The 25,293-nt window shown below is 33.4% G+C and overlaps 1 protein-coding gene across 3 annotated transcripts in view; it reads left to right on the plus strand.

Annotated features, from left to right (window-relative positions):
- The first annotated feature begins 12,514 nt into the window (after window positions 1-12,514).
- The window catches only part of LOC106072001 (formin-like protein), a 28,024-nt gene continuing 15,245 nt past the window's right edge, over window positions 12,515-25,293 (plus strand). The window contains exons 1-6 of one of the 3 annotated variants that reach the window (XM_013232236.2): window positions 12,515-12,831; window positions 15,250-15,333; window positions 15,425-15,511; window positions 17,732-17,761; window positions 21,712-21,729; window positions 24,765-24,844. In XM_013232236.2, the coding sequence (XP_013087690.2) occupies window positions 12,667-12,831; window positions 15,250-15,333; window positions 15,425-15,511; window positions 17,732-17,761; window positions 21,712-21,729; window positions 24,765-24,844 (464 nt within the window). In that variant the 5' untranslated portion in view covers window positions 12,515-12,666. The remainder of the gene's footprint in view (window positions 12,832-15,249; window positions 15,334-15,424; window positions 15,512-17,731; window positions 17,762-21,711; window positions 21,730-24,764; window positions 24,845-25,293) is intronic. The other 2 variants (XM_056012861.1, XM_056012868.1) reach the window with 2 other exon arrangements.

Genomic DNA, 25,293 nt, shown 5'->3' on the forward strand with positions numbered 1-25,293 from the left:
GTTTCTACACATTAATTCATACAGTTTTACGTCAACACCTTTGGTCTCCCTAGGAAAACTACATTTTTTTTATGATTATGCAATTTTTTTCCAATCAAGTTTGTATATAGTATATAGTAAGTATATACCATATAATATATACTCTTTGGAGACACGTATGAGACCAGTATCCCGGGACGTATTGACCAGTCTAATATGGGGTTATCGTAAACCATTACAGTGTGTTTGATATTAAATGTCAATCGCAAATATCTATTAGAGATGTTCATATAAATAGCAAACCTGCAGGTGTATCCTGAGTTCAAACTACGTAAGTATTGGTAAGGGAAGTATTTAACAAACCATGGAACTATAACATGTATATATTACTATTTCTGTACTTTTCTGCACCGTTAAATCAAGTTTGAAAACAAATCTGCTGATTGCACAAAATAATTTTTATTATTTAGTTATTTAGTATCTGTCAAAATGACGTCTTTGTTTAGGTTTTCTTTTTATTTCACAATCTGTCCCGCTTAAAGACATAAATTGGTCCCGCTCTTTCTTCTTTCATTTTATTACAGCAATGTTTCGTATGTTGTTTTTTTTTCTCTATAGGTTCCTTTCTATTGTCACCACATTTATTCAACTCACTTACTCTTCTTTTTATCTCTTACTAATTGTTGTTTACGTACTCTCACATAATGTAAACATGATTTTAAGACTCGATGTAATCTAGAAACAGCCTAGTAGATTAGTGGGATTCATTGAGTAGTAGGAAGAAAATGGATACATTTAAAAACACAGTTTTGAAAAAAAAAAGCTTATTTATATAAAGGGGTTCACCTAAGCAGGCATGCACTTTCATGGACAAAAAACTCAGTACAATGTACTATATTATACGATTATCTGTGCGACACAAGTCAAAACTCAAAAGCTGCAACAGAATGTTTTTTTTTTTCTTCCTTTCTAACGTTACACTCTATTGTCCCATTTCGTTCAGACCGCCCACCGGTCTGGGTTTTCAGTTTACAACAGTGATGGGCCGGCACGACTGTTGCCAGAAATTTACGATCTAAATAAGATCTGATTACCCCTGAAGGAGGGCATGGACTGTTTTCTATTTACTTTCTCTGGTTTTATTCACACTAGCCTCTCTCTCAACTCCTAGCCTGCAGACTTTATGATGTCCAAATATTTTAAGTTAGCTTATTATGGCGAGACGTCATTTCTATTTAAGGTCTACATCTCTGAGTGTACTTATTAAAGCATATTGACTTTCATTAAGCAAAGATATGTGTGTCTTATTACATATAGTGATGGACGATTGGATTACGATGAAGGACTCTTACAAAGGCGGAGGGATACACAAATAGGACCAATAAAAAAGCTACCGCCCAAGACGGCACAAAAAAAAAAAAAAAAAAGAACTAAAGGCCACCGCAGACAACAATTGTTCTGTGTTGGTAGTAGGCAAAATATTAAGTCACATCCTTGTCTGCGTAGCCACTCGAACACTAATTTTTAATTTTTTCTAGACAGATATTACCCGCTGCCCGCGGGTCTTAACTTGCGTATTGCTGATATAGTCACTGAAACATTAACTTTAGAAACAATTAAAGAAAATAATAATGTTATAAGTAAAGCGAATGCTTGAATTTATGAATAAAAAATATTATGAATGGAGCTAAAAATAGCTAATTGACCTGAATTCAATTTTTTATGATAACATTGGCGAACGAATGTAAATATGTAAACATAGCCTAGATCGATGAAGTTTCATAGAGTTGGTCAACTTTTGTTTTTGAGGGTCTTAAGTTTGTTTTAGGGCTACAATACATACACTAAGGTCTAAGTTAGTACCCAAAGAACATATCTGCCAAGTTTTATCAAGATTGGTCAAACGGTTTTGATTTCTATTCCTAACATACATACATACGCCTTACTTTCTACTTTATAATATAGATAGCATTACTAGCCAGATATTACCCGCGGCCAGCACGTCTTCACTTGTGCATTACAGATATAGTCAGTGATATAATATATTAGAAACACTTAAACAAAATAATGTTATAAGTATAGAGAATGTGTTTATTATTATCATTATTGTTATTATTTAGGCCTACATTCTGTTTTCGACAGAATATCTTAGTATACTATAAGCCAGAGAAAGAGGAGACAGATTTGCAGTAGGATGCCGTCTTAATCAGTGCATAGTCAGTGCGAGTTGATAGTTACTGGGGCCCTGGACATTATATAAATTAAATTATAAACGTCTTCATTAAAAATTTAACACAAATAAAATAAAAATAACATTGGAGTTAGTCGACACATTCTAGGAGAGGCTGAATGAAACTAGGAGAGTTATTCAAAGAAAATTCAACACGTCTCATTCTTACCGCTTCCACCATGAATGCTCTAAAGAAAATCTGGAAAAGCTTCCCAATCATTTCCAGTCATAATTCAACTTTAGTCATTACTTACTGGTAACGTTTGTTACTTCATGGGATGTGAGAACGTGCTGACTGAGAAGGCTGAAAGACAAATACAAACATCGTGCACGTCTGTTGTAGAAGATTTATACAATTCCTTACGATTCTGCACGACGTCAGGAAATGAAAACAATATTTTAAATGTATAATTTAGCAGGTAAATAAACGAAAGATGACATTGTCTGAAGGTAGACTTTAGTTGCTAGTCAATAGTAGACCTAAGTGATGGTTAGTTTGTGGCCAGGAGCCTAGACTCGAAAGTAGACTCCAAAAGTGCAATGAGGGAGTTCGAGCTCGATTTTCGTTTCAATACTTTCAAAACACTCCAAAGATAATTTCACTTTTTAAAATCCTAAATAGATTATAGTTCATTTCTGCTATCTCATTTCTTCTACAATTTCACAAACAAATAATTGAGACCTGCAAAAAAAAAAAGTGAGGTAATTCCCCTTTTTCTCTCTCAGGATAGCTTCCCCTTCATTTATTTTCTTCTGGACAATAAAAAAAAAATGTAACACATGCCCTTATCACCCTCAGCCAGTTACGTTGGTTGTCGCAAGTAGCAAAAACAATACATTAAAAGAAAACCGAAATATATAAATAACAGAAGCCATGAAAGAATTTAGCAGACCGAACGTGTAAGGCTGGTAGATGGGCCGTCATTTCTTTCTTTTATTTTACCTGTTCAAAATAAAATATAGAGAAGAAGGTATAACAACAATCTGTGTACTACTTACTACTGTACTTTATAGTATTTGGATTTATGTGTAGGACGAGTTATAATTTTTTCTGACAAAGCTGAACGCGTCTTGTAATGCCTTTCAAAAACTCTCTCTCTCTCTCTCTCTCTCTCTCTCTCTCTCTCTCTATATATATATATATATATATATATATATATATATATATATATATATATACATATATATATATATATATATATATATATATATATATATATATATATAACTACATATATATATATATATATATATATATATATATACATATATATATATATATATATATAACTACATATATATATATATATATATATATATATATATATATATATATATATATATATATATATATTATCATGGGCGTAGCCAGGGCGGGGGTTTTTGGGGTTCAAACCCCCCCCCCCCGAAATTAAATTCCCCCCCCCCCCGAAGGGGGGGAGTCGGAATTTAGTGACTGATTTTTTGCTTTGATTTTGTTTATTTTAGGTGAGATTTTAATACTAAACCATCACTTTCCCCAGCACAGCCAAAGGGGTTTTGAGTTTAAAACCCCCTACCAGGGGGGCTCGAGTTTAAAAACCCCTACAAGGGGGTTCGAGTTTAAAAACCCCTACCAGGGGGGTTCGAGTTTAAAACCCCTACCAGAGGGTTTCGAGTTTAAAAGCCCCTACTAGGGGTTTTGAGTTTAAAACCCCCTACCAAGGGTTTTGAGTTTTAAACCCCCTACCTGGGGTTTTTGCAGTTAACTCCCCCTCTTCTATAAAACAAAACAAACAAAAATGCAAACGAAAATCCCCTAATTCCAAGAGCACAGTTAAGGAAGATTTTGATTTTAAAACCCCGTCTAAAATTTACGATAAACCCCCTCTTTAATATAAAAAAAAGCTAATAACGCACTCAAAATGTTATGAGCGTAGCTAAATGGGTTTTGACTCAGTTTTGAGTTTAAACCCCACTTCAGCGGGGTTTGAAGGTAAAAAATACCTCTTTAATAATAAAAACAAAGCAAATTAAACATTAAAAATGTTATGAGTGTAGTCTAAGGGGTTTGAAACTAAAAAGTACCTCTTCAATATAAATAAAAGAAAATTACTCACTCTAAAATCAATGAGAGTAGTCAAAGTGGTTTTGAGTTTAAACCCCCCGCCAGGGGGGTTTGAGGATAAAAAATACATCTTGTGTAAGAAAAAAGCAAATTACGCACTCAAAATGCTATGAGCGTTGCCGATAGGGGTTTTGAGTTTAAACGCCCATTCAGAGGGGTTTGGTGCTAAAAATACATCTTCAATATAAAAAAAAAGCAAATTACACACTAAAATTATTTGAGCGTAGCCAAGCCAATCGGGGGTTTTGAGTTTAAACCCTTCTTCTACAGATGGCTTTTTTTTTTAAGTTTAAAACCCCTCCAGATGGTTTTGAGTCTAAGATCCCCCTACAGAGCATTTTGAGGTGGAAAACCCCCAACAGAAGATTTTGACAATAAAACTTCTCTTTTCGATATAAAATCTAAAGCAAACTACAGTCACTTAATTCCAAGAGCGTATTCAAGAGAGGTTACACATTTTTACCAGTGGCAGGGCTCCATTAATAAACTGTAGTGAATAGTCATCTACCGAAATCGAAAAACACTAAATGTAGCTCAACAAAGATGGCTAAGACAGATTTTAGGAGTCAGTTATAGAGATCTGGTCTAAATCAAGGAAATCCTATGCCGAACTGGGAGTCGACCCCTTAGTAAGATTGTGAGAGAACGACGCATGAGGTTTGCGGGACATGTTCACTGACAAAATGAATTACGCATAAGAAGAGTTGCAATGATATCCTAGTACAACTTGACGCCACTCATTCATGGAGGTCCTCATGGTAGGTGGGAAGAGGCTTCAGACATTACCAGTGACAGATTTTTATGGAAACAGCTTGACGTCAAATGCTCCGAACGGCGTGGGAGAGTCTAAGTCAGTAAGAATAGCACATCAGGTTTTTGAAATAAAACTTTCTAATAGCAGGAAAATGCAGTGCAGATACCTCAGAATATGCATTTTGTTGGCTTTCAATACCAGAAATAGTGCTCGGAGGCGGGGCTTCGCCCCGCGCTGGGGAGCTCCTAGCGCTCCCCCAGACCCCCTTGCTAGTAATGGCGGGCAGTCTACAATTTTATGGAAACAGCTTGATGGCAAATGCGCCGAACGACGAGGGAGGGTCTAAGTCAGTAAGAATAGCACATTAGAAATTTTTAATAGCAGGAAAATGTACTGTAGATACCTCAGAATATGCATTTTGTTGGTTTTCAATATCAGAAATATTGCTTGGCGGCGGGGCTTCGCCCCGCGCTGGGGGATCTCCTAGCGTTCCCCCACACCCCTTTGCTAGTTATGTCGGGGAATCTACAATTTTTCCACTAACTCATTGAAGAACCTATTCTAGGGCACAATAAACGTCTTCCAAAAGAATGAAGGGTCAGAATGTAATAAAGATTATGTACACACACACACACACACATAAATACATATAATTTTTTTTTCGCCGGGGGGGGGGGAGGAAAAAAATTCACCCCCCCCAAACCCCCCCCCCCGAAAAAAATCCTGGCTACGCCCATGTATATTATATATATATATATATAAAGTAAGATACAAGTCGTAGGGTTACGATGACCGAAAAGCTCCACACAAAATTATAAAAACAATTTTTAATAAAAACAAAGCTTATATTGCGTGAAATTGTATAAATTATTTAGAATCAATCATGTAATTAATTTTTAGTAGATCTAGACTACAAATAATACATTTGTGCAATTTGGAAACACTTGTATTAATTGTTTTTTGTTTAACGCAACTTTCATGGTTACAACACGCTTAGTGTGTTATGGTCCAATCACTTTTGTGGAATAGTGGGGTCGGGGAAGGGGGGTAACTGGAAGAAGGTTTCCGTGCTGCCTTTTCAGAAACAACTTGAAATTCGAACTCGTGCCACGATGGAAGGTCGACTTGTTAGCCACTGAACTATCCAAAGACCTCTAAAAGTAGAAGGCTATAAAGTCTATTGATAGTTTAAAAAATTGAGTTGTCTCTACACAAAGCTTATTTCCACTTATCTTAGTAGGTTTTACTATCTCTATAGAAAACACAAATAATTAATTACGACTACTTTATTTACTTTTTTTTTTTCATTGATTCATGTATTGTCATCGACAATTAATAATTGTGCAAATTTCAAATTCATCCGAGATAGGAAAGTGGGAGAATTAAGGTGCACGGGATTCTACCCAGACAGACAGAGTGAGTTGATACAAGCTTTTTAAACAAGGTTACAAAGACAGTTTGTGTGGAAACACAAACTCAAAATCGGCCCTCGAAGTGGTCCACCCAGGCAGGTAAAAAGGCAGGTACCAATATTTTCAGTAAGAACATCAGAATTAAATTCTATCAAAGACAAATGACAAAGAAGAATGGAGAAAGAAGGTTGACAGATCTTGTGTGGTGCCCCAGCGGTCCAGCAGACCAAAGGATAGGTGAAAGTGAATGTGAAGTTAAATGCGAACCTGGCCTAACTGATGTCTTGTAATGAATATCTAATTGATCTAATTGTTTTGTAAACGGTCAATCTCTTATTCAAATCCTCAAAAAAAAAAGAAAAAAAAAATTTCCGTAAAAAAAAAAAATTCCTTTACTTAAGTGTTTTAATGTCATAGTGTTGCACTGCAGTTCACGCGATAATATGAAAACCTACTTTTTAATTGTTGTTTTAAATTATGCCCAACTTATATGCATACTAAATAGATTTTTTCTCTTAAAAAAAGTAAATATTATTTTTGGTAAATGTAGTAGTTAATAGTACAGAACTTACAGAACGTACCAATACAAATGTATAAAAGTATAATTTTTTTAACAAAAAGTCTAAACCATTTGCATAAATGTGTTAAAAGATATGGTATATATGTGTCCTCCTACTAAAGAGCCTCCCGTGTTTGTTACTATTAATATTGAATAGTTGTAAAAGTGGTGTATTTTTATGAAAAAAAAAACTGCATGCATAAGTGATTTAAAAAATTAGATTTTTCGCATTTAGAAAAGAAAAAAGTAGCCCTTGCATCAGAACTTTGAATGGACTAAAATATTATGATGTCGGATTTTCACTATCTTTTCTAGTTTACGAGATATAAACGGGACGGACAGACATTTCACACACAAAAAAAAATAGCGTCTTTTCCCCTTTCGGGGGCCGCTAAAAAACAACATCACATTTTAGACTTTTTTTTTTCAAAGTCTATTACCGAAGCAGCATTGTAGAAAATTATAAATAGGCTTACTGTGTTGAGCATACCCAATACTCTCCAAGAATTATGTTGTTTTTTTTCAACAGCATAAATTTCGAAAATATATTTACAATTTGTGTAGATAGAAAATTGTAATCACTGTTTACATTTATGAATAAAAGAATAGGAAAAAGTCTTTAAGAGATTTTTTAACAACCCCAAATATCTCACAAATTAAAAATAGGACAATCAGTTACATGTCTGAGTGACCATCATCTTAATGTTTGATGTTTAAATGTTAAATAAATGTTAAAGAAATGTTGATCTTATTTGTGCAAGATTTAATTATATCTTAAGAAAATTTTCCACAAATGCCTTAAATAAAAAATCGTAAGCTTAGCTTGATAAAGGAAATTTCGGCCATGCCAACATTAACACTATTTAGACTCAATTAGAAATGTATGTCTGTTTAATAGCAGGCAAGTTAGACTAGATATGGACTTCCTGTACGAACATCTCGCTGATATCGAGATAAGAGTGTCAGCAAGCCTGGCATTTGTAATCTGAATTTCTCATATGTAGAACAATACGCCAGTGACTGTGGCTCCATTCAGAGGGACAAGGTCAATCAAGCCAAGCGATGTCTGAGAACAAGATGCCTCTTGCAACAACTCCCACGCTTCAGATGTCATAGGGAGTCACGAAGGGAAATTGTTTTTAATTTGTCACCGCCACCAACACGTCTAATGAAAAGACAACAAAGACGAAAAGCAGGACTGCGTCTGGGGCGTGTCCTCCTCACTAACACACACACTTTACACACAAATAGTGGGAGAGAAAATAAGAACAGTTGAAACAGAAAGAAAGAGATAATTAGCACCAGAAGATGCAGTACATGAGGATAAGGACAAAATAAACAATTGAGAGGTTTAGCCTTGATAAGCAGGCCGACAGGTTCAGCCTTGATAAGCAGGCCGACAGGTTCAGCTAGATCTAGTGTAGTTAGAGTCGAATAAATAATCTTTCCATTATATTGGAAGCATTACCATATATTTATATAAATGAAGAGATAGATAGATAGATAGATAGATAGATAGATAGATAGATAGATAGATAGATAGATAGATAGATAGATAGATAGATAGATAGATAGATAGATAGATAGATAGATAGATAGATCTTCACACTAAAAGATTCACAGTAATCAGTTCTTTTTTTATACTCCGGCAATTACGACCGAACATGTTCTTTAACCAATAAAATAAAGAACAAGACAAAATGATAGGAATAAATGTAGTGCGATAAAATGGAATTAAAAGAAAAATGTTTAAAAAAAAGGAAGATTGGGAGAGATTTGGAAATATTTTATAATCTTTACAACACATTGATGTTGAAACCAATATTTAGGGCACACACATTGGGTCATCAGACATAGTTTTTGAACATACCGAGACATAGTAAACACTCATTTTCATTGTGACAATTATGCGTACAATTCCTCTATTCAGGTATTCATTGGGGTAAAGAATCAGGGGTGAAACGGTTCTCGAAAACGCCTCTAACTATTTTTATCGAGATTTAAAAGATAATGTTTATCTTTGTGAAGAATTACTAACTAATTGGGAGAATTCTAGTTTGACCGTTATAATTTTTCAAACTATAATTTAAAAAAAAAATTAATTTGGTTTGAGGTCTAGACAAACTATATATTGAACGCCTATACCTCAGCGGAAATATTTGCATTCCATTTTTTTTTCTCTCTCTCATTCATACTAAGTAAGTATTAGTTAAGTTCCCCTTTCAGACCTTGCGGTTTATATAGGAGATGATGTAAAGATCATGTGTTTCATTCATATTAGTCATTCGTTATCAAGATCAAAGTAAGAGCAAAGTAATCGTTCTTGCAAAGAGTCAACAGCTTTATGAAGGAGGAATTCATATACTATTAAATAAAAGCAACTTTTTAAAATGTTACATGTCCACTATCTATCTATCTATCTATCTATCTATCTATCTATCTATCTATCTATCTATCTATCTATCTATCTATCTATAGCACTAGATTTAAATTGAGATCGTGATTTAGTTTGACGGGATTCTTATAATCAGAAAATAGGTCTTTAGCTTGTCTGTGAACTCTGCTAAATTTGGATCTAAGCCCTGGAACATCTTCTCAGCTCTCTGCTAAATTTGGATCTAAGCCCTGGAACATCTTCTCAGCTCTCTGCTACCCAGCATTGGGCCCCATGATGACCCGCTGGCCACTATCAATAAATGCAAATTAAGATTTGATGGCCATATCACAAGATACTTAGAGCTCGCAAATACCTTCCTTCAGGGAACAGTACTGGGAGAAGGAAGAAGAGGCAGACAAAGAAAGCGATTGGAAGAAAACATAAAGGAATGGACGGGCCAGCCATTGAAAAATATTCTATTTAAGACAAAAGACAGAGTGGAATTGAGAAAAACAACAGTTAACAGATCATGTGTAGTACCCCCACGGTTCAACAAACTAAGGGTCACTAAGGAATAGGTGAAGGTGAATTCAAAGACGTAACTGACAGTAGGCTCTTCCTCCTCCCTTCTCTGGAAGTGGAACCTAAACTCCCCCCCCCCATTAAGTTTCACAAGCCTGATTTAGAATGAGGTGTTTTGGAAAAAAAGGTTTATTTCCTCATTATTAGATATAAACTATCACCAAAAGCAAATAATGGCGAATGTCTGACAGGTTTAGTGCGCCTTTTTATCTTACAAATTTTCTCACCTAGGCCGACAAAGAAGCGGTTAAAAAAAAAGGATAATAAATTCTAGACCCACATTTTGTTGTACAATGCTGTCAAACCAAAGCCCCAGGCTTCGCGTTTAGAGGACTTTTAGAGAATACTTTCATAAGCATTGGGACGCGAGGCACTTTGTCGTTGTGCTAGACGTTCAACGAAAAACTTCCTAAAATGTTTTTTCCCTTTTCAGAATTATGTAAATGTCAGATGGCAACCAAGAGAATATTTTTAAACCCATATAGGCCTATATTATTATTTCAATGTAAACAGCTATGCTACGCAATAACTTCACATGGAGATTGAATGACAGGTTGCAAGCGTGGTCTCAACTCATTTGTATCTGCACTTATGTTTCAAACAGTACTGGATTTTAGTAAGTGGAGGCCCCTAACTAACCCTTCATGCTTCAGTATAAATTACTATAAATATACTTAATTATATTTGAAAAACCTAAAAGCATAACATATCTTATATGTTACAGGCGTTACTTCAAAAGAGAAGACAATAAGGGCCTACCTCCTACTCCTTTCGTGTGTCAATTTAGCCATGCATATAAATCAGTGACTTAAACTCTGTAAAGTCTTAGGTTTTCTTGGCTGATTCGGGCAAACCATTTCATGCTCTAACGGCACTAGGAAAAAAAGGAGCACTTGTATGTATTTTCCTAGCATATGGAATAAGAAATATGTCTTTATCTTTGTTTCTGAGAATTTTATTAGATTTTGTTTTTCTATTTATAAGTTAGTAGTTCTAGTAGTCTAGTAGGCCTAAACTAGTAGGTCTAATAATATCATGCTGGGAGTCTAGGGGTAATTACTGCCGAGGAAAAAACATAACATAAAAAAATTCGGGTATTTTAAAGGAGTGTAAGTAACAATACAGACAGGCTCCAGGTATTCACTACCAAATGCGTGCGTCATAAAATTGGTGTCAGATAGCAAAACAAAGTCTATGGGAATTGGGCCGGCCTAAGATAATTGGACAGGGCCGCCTTACATATTGCGAGACCCAATTTAATGGATGCTTGCGAAGCCCCTCTTCTAATTTTTTTTCTTACATTAATTAGTCACTTAATATGAAATAGATCATTACATCAACGTTTATTAGACGCCTATATAACGTGTATAGGAAGCAACTCAAGAGCAATAGGCGCCAGTGGGTTAATTAAAGCTACGTCAATCGTATGATACACTAAATATATTAACCCTTTAAGTCCTACATCTTTAAACGCCTGTGACAAGAGCCATGAATAATAGTGATGTGCTCAATGTAAATTGCGGGGCCTCTGCCAGGCGCGGGGCCCAATTTGAGCAATTAGTCAAATCGGCTTAATGCCGGCCCTGTCATTGGAGGCCCTAGGCGAAGCTGCGAAGTGAATTAGGTAACACCAAATAAAATAGAAAAATAAAACGACCAAAAAATAAAATTACGGAATGACATCGATATCTAGATCAAACAATAAAATAAATTCATCTAGCGCAATTCCCTTAGCGTTCCGTATGCTAACTTCAATCGAAGTAGAAACTTAGAGCTAGGCTGGTAGACACAATATAAGAAACTATTTTAAAATATCATTAAGTAGCATAGAGATAATTCACTAATATTTAGTATTTACACAGGTTGGATCTACCAGTTCCGTAGTGTGGTTCGGTTAAGCTGCAGGTTTATTTCCTTCATTGTTATCGTGTAATCTTAACAAAAAATAATCTTTAAACATGTGAGGTAACTGAGTAAGATAATTTGAAATATCAAAAAGGGTTGTCTCTCTTTACAAAGAACAATGCAGATGTTAAGTTCAGTGACGTCATCGGGGATACCGTACTTTCAAGTTATTATGAGGTTCCTGCCCTTCCTTTTACACCTATCGTGCCTGTGAGGCCTTCATTTTTAATTAGGGATAGGCCGAGCAATGGTTACTAAAATCAACTATTTTCATCTATAATCCTACATTTTTGCTTGCATAGATTTTGTTATTTTATAATAACTAATAAATAAATATTATAGTCATACACAAAAAAATGTGTGAATGAAAATACATTTTGTTTGAATATTACAAACTAATATCTTTGTGATTTTGTCATTTTAAATCTTTTTAAAAAAGATATATCTAAATTTCGTTTATTACAAAAAACAACTTTTTTTTTAATCTCAGTACATGTCGAAATGCATAAATAAATGAAATACTAAATCCTTTTTGTTCAGATCTGTATTTTTAACCACATAAATCTATATATAGATCTATATATTTTTGTGTGAAATCTGGCCCAAATCGTTCATTCAGTTTCCGCTTTCTCAATACAGTGTTAATGTTTGGAAATAGTGGACTCTATGGCTAGACGCCGCAAAAATTTCGTGTTACCTCGATAATGTGAGAGTTCTGTTAGTTTTCTTTTAGTGTATTGAGTTCTACAAAATCGGTTTAAATGTACATGATGGGGAATTCTGATAGCCGCAACTCCGACCACTCACATAACCGATTTGAAAGTCGGGGTGTTGGGCTCGAGTTGCAAAGAAAACCATCTGTTCCTGTACCTCGTCTGCCAATGCCAGATGGACAAGAACTGGAAAGAAGATTTACGAAAGTCCTTGTAAGTATAAAAGCTAGATTTAGACCATTAGAGCTCATATCTAGAATCTAGATGTATTTAAACTTGAAGTTAGAGGCTGGATTTTTTTTTGTGTTAGTGTGTTACACTCAGTACACTACTCAATCAATAACTCATATCTACAGAGACTACTCAACTACTGTGATTGTAATGTAATGTACTCACTGTCACTACTGACTACTGTGACTGTCAGTGTCACTCTTAATCTTAACATTAAATCATTAAGTTAACTCTTAACTTCTTAAGTCAGTCTTCTAGATTTACTCTAACTCTAGCCTAAGCCTAGGGACTCTAGTCTCTATAGAGTTAATAGTGTGAGTCTAAGTCTAGATCTAGATCAGTAGATGTGTAGATCTACTTTACAAATCATACTCATCTTTATCACCAAAATTGTGACACATGACACGTCACACAGTAGATGATAGACCTAGTACTGTAGTATCTAATAATATCAATTCTAATCAGAGCTTAAACAGTGCCACTGAGTCACTGGCAGTGCCACTGGTTATACTTATAGGTTGCAATCAGTCTGAGTCACTTAGATTTATGCTATGGCTATAGATCTATAATAACAGCGTCTTCATATAGCTACTACTAGACTAACTATCATACTATGTCATAGTTAAGATCTAAGAAATAGTTGCCAATACTTCAAATAGATCTCTAGATACTAGTCTATAAAAAATAAGTTCTGATTATGAATAAAAGTAAGTATCAGGATTCAGTTAAGTGATTCACTATGATACAGAAAATACAGATCATTATCATACATGGTCATACAGTCAATATCACTCAAGATCTAGAGTCTATATGTTTTTAAAATTTAAATCTAAATATTATATTAGGGTTATTAGATCAGATTTAGACTCTTAGATCTAAATTTATAGATATCTAGATTTTAGTATCTAGAGATCTAAATCTATCAATCATTGTAACTGTCCTGATTAGATGTAGTCATCTAGATTTAGATCTGTGTAATACTCTAGATTTTAGTATTTGTACAAGTATTAGAACTGGGAAATCTAGTTCTTTAGAAGATATTAAAAATCTAGTTAAATGAGGTTCAAATTAAGACCAACAAGTAAAGCCAAAGAAATAAGTTACACACATGTTTATGATACTATTGCTATCACCAGTTTGTGCACTGTTTGTTCTAACTTATTAGGGTTTTCCTGCTTATTGTTGATAAAAGGATTGCTTTTTAGGAATCAGAGTGTGATCACTATAGTCACTTTTGTTTTCTGTTGTTATGATTATGTCTCTTTTCTTGCTATTGATGCTTAAAATGCTTAAGAAGAGAAGCAATGGAAATGATTTAAAAAACATTTTGGACATTTATAAAAATAATACAATTTTGAGGACAATAAATTTTGATAAGGTTTCTTGTGAAATTTAGAATTTCATTACAGAATCATACATTGTCTTGCAAAGTAAAGTATTGTTTGTTTTTTTAGGAATTTAAAATGTTAGTAAATTTAGATTTTATGTAGTTTAAAAGATCATTGACTTAAAAAATCATTTAAATTAGTGCAAAAGAGAATGTATAGTATGTTATTAAATTTAAATTTCTTATTACAATTAAAAAAAAATATTTTTAGTTTTTCAATAGTTTCAGTATTTCTCACATTTGATGAAGATTCCCCCCCCCCCCCTTTTTATTTTCCCCTAATATTTTACAGAGCATTTGATAAAACAATTTCCTTATGGACAATAAAGATTATTATAAAAGGATTTTATAGTTCATGACATAAAGATTTATGTAATATCACTTGTAACATTATTTAATGCTATTAGTAGTGAAATTGCTTGTCGCAATGATTGCTGTGTACAGTATGCATTATTTATTCATAATCTTTCTAATTAGCGAAATAAAGTGAAACAATTATTATACAATAAAATCATGAAATCTCATTAGTATTAGATAATTTAAATGCTTCTTGCCCAAATGTTTTTTTTTTGGTTTGAACAATTTAAATTTCAAACACATAACATTTTACATTGTCACAAAATTCATGAAGCCTCTGTAGCTTTCTAATACACTCTAAACAGATGTTAGCTGAATAAGCAAATATGGGCCTTGAATTAAGAAAGCAATAGCTCCATTTAAACTGAAAGTGAAGTGAGTGAAATGTTTTTTCACACTAATCAAGTTTCAAAATATTTGTAATCATAGGATGTGATGGCCAATAAAGTTTTGTCTAAATCTTACATCATTATTTTAAAAAAATTAGCTGGTGAATGTTTCAGCCTCTCACTCTACCTACATTTTTTTTTTTTTTTTTTTTTTTAATGCAAATGATTATTTTACTAACACACTGACATTCTTGATAATAGGTTACCTAGAAACCATTGACTGTAAATTAAAATATTTAATCATAAAAACTATCATACTATTTTCAGACTTCTATGGATTTACCTCCGGATAAAGCTAAAGTACTTAAAGGATATGATGATGAGCGCAAGTGGGACTTGATATGTGATCAGGTATTCACTGTTTTAAAAAAAAAGCAATAAATATGTCTTTATTCTAAAATTAATTAGTCACATCTAAGTATAATCTTATTGATTTGAATAGGAACGAGTTCATGCTAAGGACCCCCCTCATGTATACTTGGAAAAACTTAAAGCTTATTTGGATCCTAAAGCTACCAGAAGTTCTAGGGTAAGTTTTTTTTATTTTTGGGGGGAAAGGCTTATAATATTGTTAAATTGTAGAGAGGTCAAACTGAACCCTGTTATTACAAATTAAAAAATGATTACTTGCTTACATGCTATGTTATTTAAAGTCAAACTATTACAGCATTCACTTGATTAGTATGTGTGATTAGATTTTTTTTTCTTTATATCGGGAACATGTTTTGTATAGATCACATTTTATCACTTTTTAAACTGTAACTTTTGTCTGTCAGCTTTTTTTTTTTTTTTTTTTGGATTTCAAAAGCTTATAATGCAGCTTATATGACTAGTTAAAAGTGTAATGAATGAATGAAGTATTTTAAACAGAAAAATTGTTAATGATATAAATGGATTTATATGTACCTGTGTACCAATAGTTTTCTGTTTATATTTGTCATGCTATTCTGTGGTAGCCTTTTTTAGAAGCCAGTACAATGAAGGGACTTGCTGGAATTGATGGTTTGATTTTGATTAAAACATTAACTGAATACAATTTGAAGCTGCAAGTATGAGAACACTTTGATTTGAATGGTATGAATTCATCATGTACACACATTTGTGAGTGCACTTTAGTTTTTGAAATGAACAGTATGCTGTAATCTTCTGATTTTATCATGACCTCCTTGTTTATTGCTCATACAAGTCTTAAAGACTCAATGAAATATGAGACATTGAAAAATGAACTTACATTACCACATTACCCCACAATATTTGTAGGTCATAGCCATATCTTTATACCTTTGGAAAATTATGTTAAATTCTTGGTGTTAAAAAAAAAAAAAAGTCTTTTTATTGAACATAGTTAAATTGTTCATTCACCTTTCCATTTTTAGATATTATGTATACTGTATTGAGTTACTATAATATATAATTTTCAATGACATTATTGTCGCTTTCTTCTATCAAGTATTGATCTCTGCTATCAAGCAGTGAATTATATGAAGAATCTATTACATAAAAAGAAAACAAAATGAGATGATCATTTTTTTTCATAGAATGAAATCATTACATTCTAGTAGATAATTTTGTCCCAGAAATACAACTGAAGGGAAATGTTTTATATACAACTTTGACAAGTTATAAAGTAATCAATTAAATCCTTAGAATATTCATTTAATTCATTCATTCATTATCAGATTATTGTCCTGTCTTTATAAGCTCTGTTGAGAGCCAGTGTTGGTAATAATTTTTCTTCAAACAAATTCCATTTCAATCTGCCACATTTAGGCGAGTTGAATTTGTTTAGCTTATATGTGTGTGTTAGCTGACACTGGTACTAAATGAATACAGCTGACCACGAAAACAAGTGGTTTTGGTTTGATGACATTTGACCGGGTATACTAATGCAGGAAGGATGGTCTCACCTTCCACCATCACTCTTTTTGAATAGTGGATTGGTCTTTGAAGTCTGTTCGTCTACTCACTGTGTCCTAGGTGCAATACTAACGGCTAGGGAGTGTCTTGCATGCGCATTTTCTTTTCGAGGGAAACTAGGGATAGTTCAATGTTGGAAGGTTAGCTACAAGTCTTTCGTGTTTTGTACAATTGGAGAGGTGGGAGTTGGGTAGGCAGGGCTCGTGTCGTTATGCATGAATGCGTTTGTTAAATTGATCTTCTTGAAGCTCGTCATAGCTCTAGTTCCTTAACTAGCACCTGTGATATCTGAGCAGGCTGATGCATTTTTTTAAAACTGAATAATTATAACATTCCGTGCCCATGGTCTTAATTGTATATAGCAAGAACTGTGTATCATAAAATGATTCATGTGGTAGCTCTAATGGAACAGCATTGCGCTTCCGTTGTGGTGACGTGTTGCACTGTTATAGCACTCGTGTGTTCTACACAGTTCCACTACTTACTAAATAGACATGTGTAATCATCTTGAAACAGAGAAAGCTCATGAACACCCCCTCCCTCCCCTCTTTATTTCCTCCCTTTCCGAGCTCGTGCTCCAGCTGACTAACTTGATCACCTGTCAATCAAAGCATCGTTCTGAGTGTTCTTTGAAACCGAGAAGCAGAACTTGCGCGCTACGCCAGTAACTCGCTAGTAGGCCTAATTATAACATCCCCTTAATCAAAACGGAATTGAGATTTGTATGAAACAAAATGGAGATGGCTTTGAAAATATTCCCAACTGAATGAGTAGACAAGTCAGTTTATCACAACTGTAAAATCTGATGAGTGTTACCATTTTCTTTTCCCAGCAAGCCATGTGTATTGCCATTCACACCATGGTTTGTAGAGCCTTTTCTCTTATTCACCATTGAGAGTCTGAGCATGCTTGGTGTTATGTTTTCAGTGTCATCGCTTCTTTAACAGTGGTCCTAACTGTTATCACTGTTGTATGCTCATTGGTCTATTGTTACAAGTGTATTTAGTTGAACTCTCCTGTTGGAAACGTGCTACTACTGCAGGGAGGGGCGGGCTATACTTTGTATTGTTTTTCCACCAAGAGAAACTTTTATGTTCATATTTTGCATGATTTTTTTTTATTTCTAAGACACGAGTCTGTTCAATGTTGCTTTTATATGTTTTACGTCAAGCTTAAATAGAATATATAGACCGCTGTTCCTATTTATTCATTTATTATTAGTATTAGTCATTCTGGTGTGCCCGGTGACAGAGACTGACCGGCTATATGGGCATTAGGATTTAGGGCTAATACACAAGTCATATAGAATTGTGTCTACGGGAAATGAGTTGGATTCAGAAGGACGTAAGCCCACGCATGCATGAGTTCAGTTCTCGGTGCACGTTTAGATAGTGTGAGAACAGGTACCAATGGATGCCCATCGTCATATATATATATATATATGGCTGGCAATATGTCGCCAGATCGAATGGGAAAATCATGGCCCCTGCAGGCTGACAAATGTGCGTACTATGATTTTAAACTGAAATGATTGTTTGCCAACTTCTGGACTATATACTAACCCATTGTTTCATTCCGCTCTATTTACATGAGGTGTGTATGTAGGAGGGAAGGGGAGAAGAAGAAGCCTCTTGTGTTACTCTGTGGCTGATTCTCGGCACTTTCCCCTGTCTATGACGTAAAGAAAGTGGGCGGTGCCGAGTTTAAAGGGCTTTACTCACTGACACGTTCAACGAAAACGTGGGAGAGAGACAAGTTATCGCCATGTTCATAATTTCTCTCGTTTTTTCATCATAAAATCATCGGCTGATTTGTAAACAGCTTAATCATCTGCTCTCGGTCTGCCTTGTGTCAAAGGTCACGCGCCAGTCTCACCATGTTGTGATTACGTTACTTACTACGGTTGTCCGCATGTAAGGCAAGAGTTACTCTTTGCCTCAAGAGAGAATATCCTGTCATATGTAGTCGCTGTAATTATTTACCGAGAGGGAAACAACAAAAGAAACTTCCAATTCAAGCATTGAGGCTTTTTTTTTTATGTATTACCGAGATCATCAATGTGCAGGAGACCATGGAGAATTAACAAGCGAATATTACGTTCGGTTTAAAACACACACACACAATAACGGTATCTGTCGAATGTTCCTTAGCAACGTGTCTCAGCTAAATGAAGGAAAAATGTGTAAGCAGTGTTTGAACAAATGATACAGTGATTAATCCAAGACTATACGTATACAACCGGCGCCCCCTTTTGAAGCATTATATAGAGCAGAGCGTCTTGAAAATAGAAGTAAACAAAACGCGATGAACTCTTGACGCAGTCTGCTCACGCTAAACAGCCTTGAACTTGTCCTTGTTGGCCTAAACGGTTGTAGAGGGAGGTGCGTTTAAAGAAGCAATGAAAACATAATGGTAATTTTGGTGAAAAACGCAATGTCAGGAAAGGAGAAACAATCTATTGTACCAATCGCGGTGACCCCTCCCCCCCCCCTCCTCTTCCTCTACACCAAGCGTATGGAAGATCTGATAATGGACGCTACTGTTCTAGCGCTACCTTGACTGGCTATCTCAGTGTCGTATTACAGTGGCTTGTTGTAGGAGTCCCTGTAGTTGGCGTGTTGTTGTACATGCAGATCACTGGTCTCACTGCTGGAGTTAACCCAATGGAGCAGTAGTCACTACAATTGTAAAACGAAGTGTCACCAAGCATTGGACTTGCGGTGAGGGGGGGGGGCTTGAGCGCTGCATTACATTCTTCTAGGGGCTGACCTAATTTGTATTTGATTATTTTTTATAGTTGTGTAAAGAAAGTTAAAAGAAAAAAAAAATTGTACATAATTAGCCAATAGGCTTATTGAACAAAAAAAGAAAGCTCTAATCTATATATTTTAAAATTTAAAACATATTTTCTAGCTTTTTTGCTTAACATAAGTTTATAATTGTTTTTGGACTAAATGTTGACAGTAACATACACATTAATGCCTTTGTTTTTATGAGTACCATGTTTGTTTTTCAAGCAATGGAAGTGCAATGACACTTGGTGCAGAATATAATTGTTAAGGGGTAACTCAAATTAGTCATATTATAATTAAATAGGGTCTATCTATGTGTTTACATTGCCCATCTGTACAAGTTCCTCCATTCTAATGAATGAGTGGGCTAATGGATTTCTTCTCATTTACATACCTTCTGACTTTCTTGACTAAATGAAGCTTTCCATGACATAGTTGAACATTTCTTACTTATATAAATCATATCAATGATAATGCATTCCCTCCTGTGCAGTGAAAGTAATGGGTTAATATTTAATTAGTTCATGGGGTTTCATTTTGTATCTTTGCTTACTTTGTCTCCCCCTCCCTTAGTTTTACCTTTACATTTTTGTCAGGCTTCTCTTGCACTGACTGTGTAAGTGTCATAGTGAGAGTTTCATTGTAGTTGTCTTATTTTCATGTCCAAACTGGTCTAAAATTAACTGTAATGGATTAAACCGCTTTTCTTTATACAAACTCAAGAGTTTGTGTTGTCTGCATGTCAAGAGGAAGAAATTTACGAAGGATTAACTGTCATTTGTTATTAATGATTTTTTTTTCTGCTACACACAAATATACAAGCGTTAGAATACATGTAGGGAAGAATATGGAAAACATTTTTTTAAAATCCTGACCTGTCAAGTTAAAAACAACAAAAGTGTGATTTTCTAAAGATAGACATTTTTTCTTCTACAGTTGCTTCTGTTGCTCAGAGTAAAGGTTCACACCCCTATTTTGTTTTGGTGTCTTTACATTTCTTTCTTCTTACTGTTGTCTCTCTTGACTGCAGATTGATCATTTTTTCTTCCAAGGCTCCTGTACATTTGAGACTGCACTGTTGCACAAGATCAGTACCTTTATAACTCTGTTTTTGGTTGCTCTTACCCTCTCTGTCAATTTGAAGTCTCAAATTTAGTATTTTGTAAACATTTTTGTTCCCACTCTTTACTATCTATACTATTCATTTTTTTTTTTGTTTTTTTTTTTTAATTTTTTTTTTCGTAATTGTTTCTAAACTATGTATTTTAAGTTCAATTACTGCATGTTTTTTTTGTTGTTTTTTTAAGCATGACCTGTACAATTCTGTAACAGTATTCTATGTTTTTTTTTCTTTTAGTTTTAAATTTATTTGTACATTATCTGCCTGAATGTTATAAAATAATCTGTTGGATATTGTAGTACTTGAAATAGATACTTTTTAAATTAATTAATTTATTTATTTTTTGATTGGCAGTATTTAACTAGTCTCTATAGAAAGTTATGTTTCCAAACTGATATGTAGTTTGGATGTCCTTGAACATTATGCTTCAAGTTCAAACATATATGTATCATAGTAAACATTCTATTTCATTTGTTTCAAGCACATGTATTAGGTCACCAAGGCAGAAATTTAAAAGTTGTTAGTAAATGTTTGTTTTGGAATCCAAAGTTCCAGCAGTTACAGAGATAAATAGCAGTCAAAGTGAATGACTGGTTTGAAACAAGATCTGACACAAGTTTACAACCCTTTCTTTGCTTCCATGTATTCTGATGCTAACAAAAACATATGGTCTTAAGTTTTAGCTTTAATATCATGTCTTATTTTTACCATGAAAGATATGTCTCAAACAATCTTTCATATACTTTTTCAAAAATGTTTTTTTTTTTTAAACTTTAGTTCGAATTACTTAAAGCAGAAGCATTATTAGAGTTATACATTCATAAGGTTTTGCTTGTTGTTTGGGCTAAAGCCTGAATTGGTCAACATCATTAAATTTATATTTTCTTTATTACTTGATAGATTCCAGTTCCATTCATTGTAAGTACGCAACCAAAGGCCCATTTCCACTTGGCATGCTGTAACTATTGGAAACTTTTAACTTCATTTTGTTACTCCATTTTTTCAGATTAAAAAAAAATTTGTTATTGTTGTTTTTTTTTTAAACATTTTGTTGAATCTTTTTGTGTTATCTGTTTATTATATTTTTTGTTCATTGCATTACAACAATTAATGTGATCATTCTGACTTAAAGATAAATTTTGATTATCTAACATTTTATTCTGCATTGCAGCTTATTGCATTACATGGAGGGTCTGTTTATCACTAGACTATAACATTAACTTATTGCTCTTGTATTTATTTGAAAACCATTTGCCTGACATAGATTACATTTAACATTTAGCATGTGCAGTCCAGTCAATGGATAAACTTAGGTATAAAGCTTATTAATTGTGGGTATACATAAATCTTACTCTGATGTAAAAACAAGTGATGCTTTATAACTTTATAGAATTACTAAAAATGTGCTGTAATTGACAGAGCTGCATGCATTATCATGTTGAAAAAAGGTATTGGATGGATCTTGTAGTTATGTTGTCTTTGTAATATCTCAATCATTTATTATAACAATGTTTTTATTCTAGTCTGAATAATGTAATTTTTCAGTTCAAGTTATTTGCCACTTTTCAGTGTTAAACAGAACTCATCTTCACAATTTTTATTCATTACTGGATGTCATTGTGTTGTAAATTTTTTTTTTTTTTTGATTCTTCAATATTGTATGTTTCTTCTCAGTGTTCAAAAGATTATTGTCTTTAGGGTCAAGTTGCATCCTATTAAGGATTCCTTTTTTTTTTTTTTTTTATAAAATTGTTACCTAAAAGCTTTTATAGTCAGACTTTTATAACTACATTACAGTGATTTTTTAAAAGAAACTTTTAAGCCTAGCAGTTATAAAAGATTTGTTCTTGCTGAGAAATTTGACTATATATTAATACAAATTACAAGAGAACACATCTCTTGCCACCTTAATAAAATAAATAAATAAAATAAAAACTTGACAAAATGATATTTTTCTTTTGATATAAAATCAGATGTTATCCACTAGCTAGTGTATTTAGACTTTGTATATTTCATACTCTTGTTATCTAATGTCATAACTCTTCACATTCTCATTTAATTTTTTTTTTTTTTTTTCTTTGAAAATCATTGCCTATTGTTGTAATTTTTACAAATCCTCTATTCAGCTTGCAACAAAAAATCAAAACAGGTGGGAAAACCTGGACAATAACAAGGGCTTTAAAATTTGATGGTTGATGTATATCTTTGGGAAAACAATTACTAGCTATTTGTCCACTCTGGGAAAACTCTAGTTTGACTGTTATAATTTTTGAAAGTGTAAAACAAATTAGTGTAAAATTTGGCTAGTGTACTATACACAATCTTTTGATCAGACGTCTTCAGGATTTCTGCATGTAGGCCCTATCAATTAAAGAGTTTAATAAATTAATAGACGTTCGGGAACATTTTGCCCACCTTCTTCTAAGTCTTATAGGCCTATCGTTAGAATTTTATATACTCAGAGTAGATTTATTTTATACATACGCTTGACCTGGATTTTATTTTTAGAGTAGGGGGAATAGGGCTTGGGTAAACGATGTTCCATTTTTGTTGAAATCTATCACTCATAAGTTATTAAGAGTACAAAATTCATTCTTACTAAACAGTCAACAGCTCCATAAAGGAGGAAAAGAATTTAAAAAAAAGTATTTTTTAAATTTTACTTGTTAGATTAGATTGTCTTTGTTCAGAGAAGCCATCTATAATAACAACTTATTTATCTTTGTTCAGAGAAGCCATCTATAACAATAACTTATGATATCTTGGATATTTAAGTCTAGATCTTGTTATTGTTGCATGCTTTATTTTTCAAAAGATGTTATTAAAGCTTGACAGCCTACAATAAAAAAAAAAAATCACTGCTCATTGATTTAATGACAAGTTTTGTCTCTACTAAAGGTTGCCTTTGAATGTCTATTAGTACAGTGATGCCCAGCCTTATTCGACCTGTGGGCCATTTTAGTTTTCGACACTAGTGTCGCTGGCCACATGACGGAAAAGAACAAAAACATAATGAAATGGAACTAAAACTATTTTATTAATTTTATTAGAAACCCGTGGATCTAGCACTTACATTAATTAGTGAGAGGTTTGAAGTTTATCTTCTTTTCTACCCTTCGGAACAATGGCTTCAATTCTCTACTTACAATATGAGCAACATTCTATCTAGATTAACCACCGACTCATTTTCTCATCTCTTTTTGGCAACTATTCAATCCTTAGATCTCTAGGCGTAGTTTAACAATATTTTATTCGCGGATCAAATCAAGAATGCTGCCATATTTGTTTGTTGTTTTTTTAAACAGCCACACTTTCTTTACAAATCAAATACATTGGCTTATTGTCATGTTCCACAAAAAAAAAAAAAAAAAAAAGTAAAGAACCGTTCACTTTTCCTGTTCGATTATACATTTAGTCTCATTTCATAAACATACAAAGGTCATGGTACCAATCCATCAGAGAAAAATTTAGGGTCCTAACGTAGGTAAAAATAACTTTATCAACTCTTTGGAGAGGGGATTTCCTACACTTTGTGCCGTCGTTTCGGCGGGCCGGATGGAAACACTTTGCGGGCCGGATCTGTCCCATGGGCCGTATTTTGGGCATCACTGTATTAGTATAAAAAAGGATATATTTCAATATATTATTTAGTTGTTAACAAATATTTAGATAGATAGGCTCATGTAGTATTAAATCTCTGTATTTGGTGGCATTTTTTTTTTCTCCTTTACATTGACAACTGTAAATATTATGCAGTAACTATGTATTGTAATTTATTTTTATTATTTTTTCCCCTATGTTAAACTATATTAAGCTTATTATTATGCTTTACTATTTTATTTTCATTTATAAATTAGTAGTTCTATTTATAAGTTAAACATAGTAACATATTTAGAATTAAATAATTCCTTTTAAACTTTCATTTAAACCATTTTCAAATCATTGTTTTCTAGAAACGTAAAATTTTAGGAGACTCCACATCAACACAAGTTCTAAGAGATTTGGAAATTTCACTTAGGACTAATCATATTGAGTAAGATTTTTTTGCATAGTTCAATATATTACATGTATATTGATTCTTTAAATGTCATAGCAATATTTGCAAATATAAAAACAGCTTAAAAAAAATAATAAGCATTATGTAAATCATTATGCTTATATCAAAGTGAAAAAGCTAAAAACAATAATTCACATTGAATATATCAAGAATTTTTTTTTTTAAATTTAAAGTATAGTGATTTAAATAAAAAATAAATATATATATATAGAGGGGGGGGGGGGGTTAAGAATTTCACATTATTAACAGACATTGTTTACTTTTTAATGCTAGTTAACTAGCTCCAAATAATCAGTAAGGCAATGTAGAATAAACAGGGACAATCAAACAGTCCCTAATAGAAGACTAAGAGTATAGAGATCAATAGAGGAAAGTGTCAGTATCTATTTTAATTTGTTGATTACTGTTAAATACTTGGAACATGA

This window comes from Biomphalaria glabrata, chromosome 1 (assembly GCF_947242115.1).
Source record: "Biomphalaria glabrata chromosome 1, xgBioGlab47.1, whole genome shotgun sequence".
NCBI lineage: Eukaryota > Metazoa > Mollusca > Gastropoda > Planorbidae > Biomphalaria > Biomphalaria glabrata.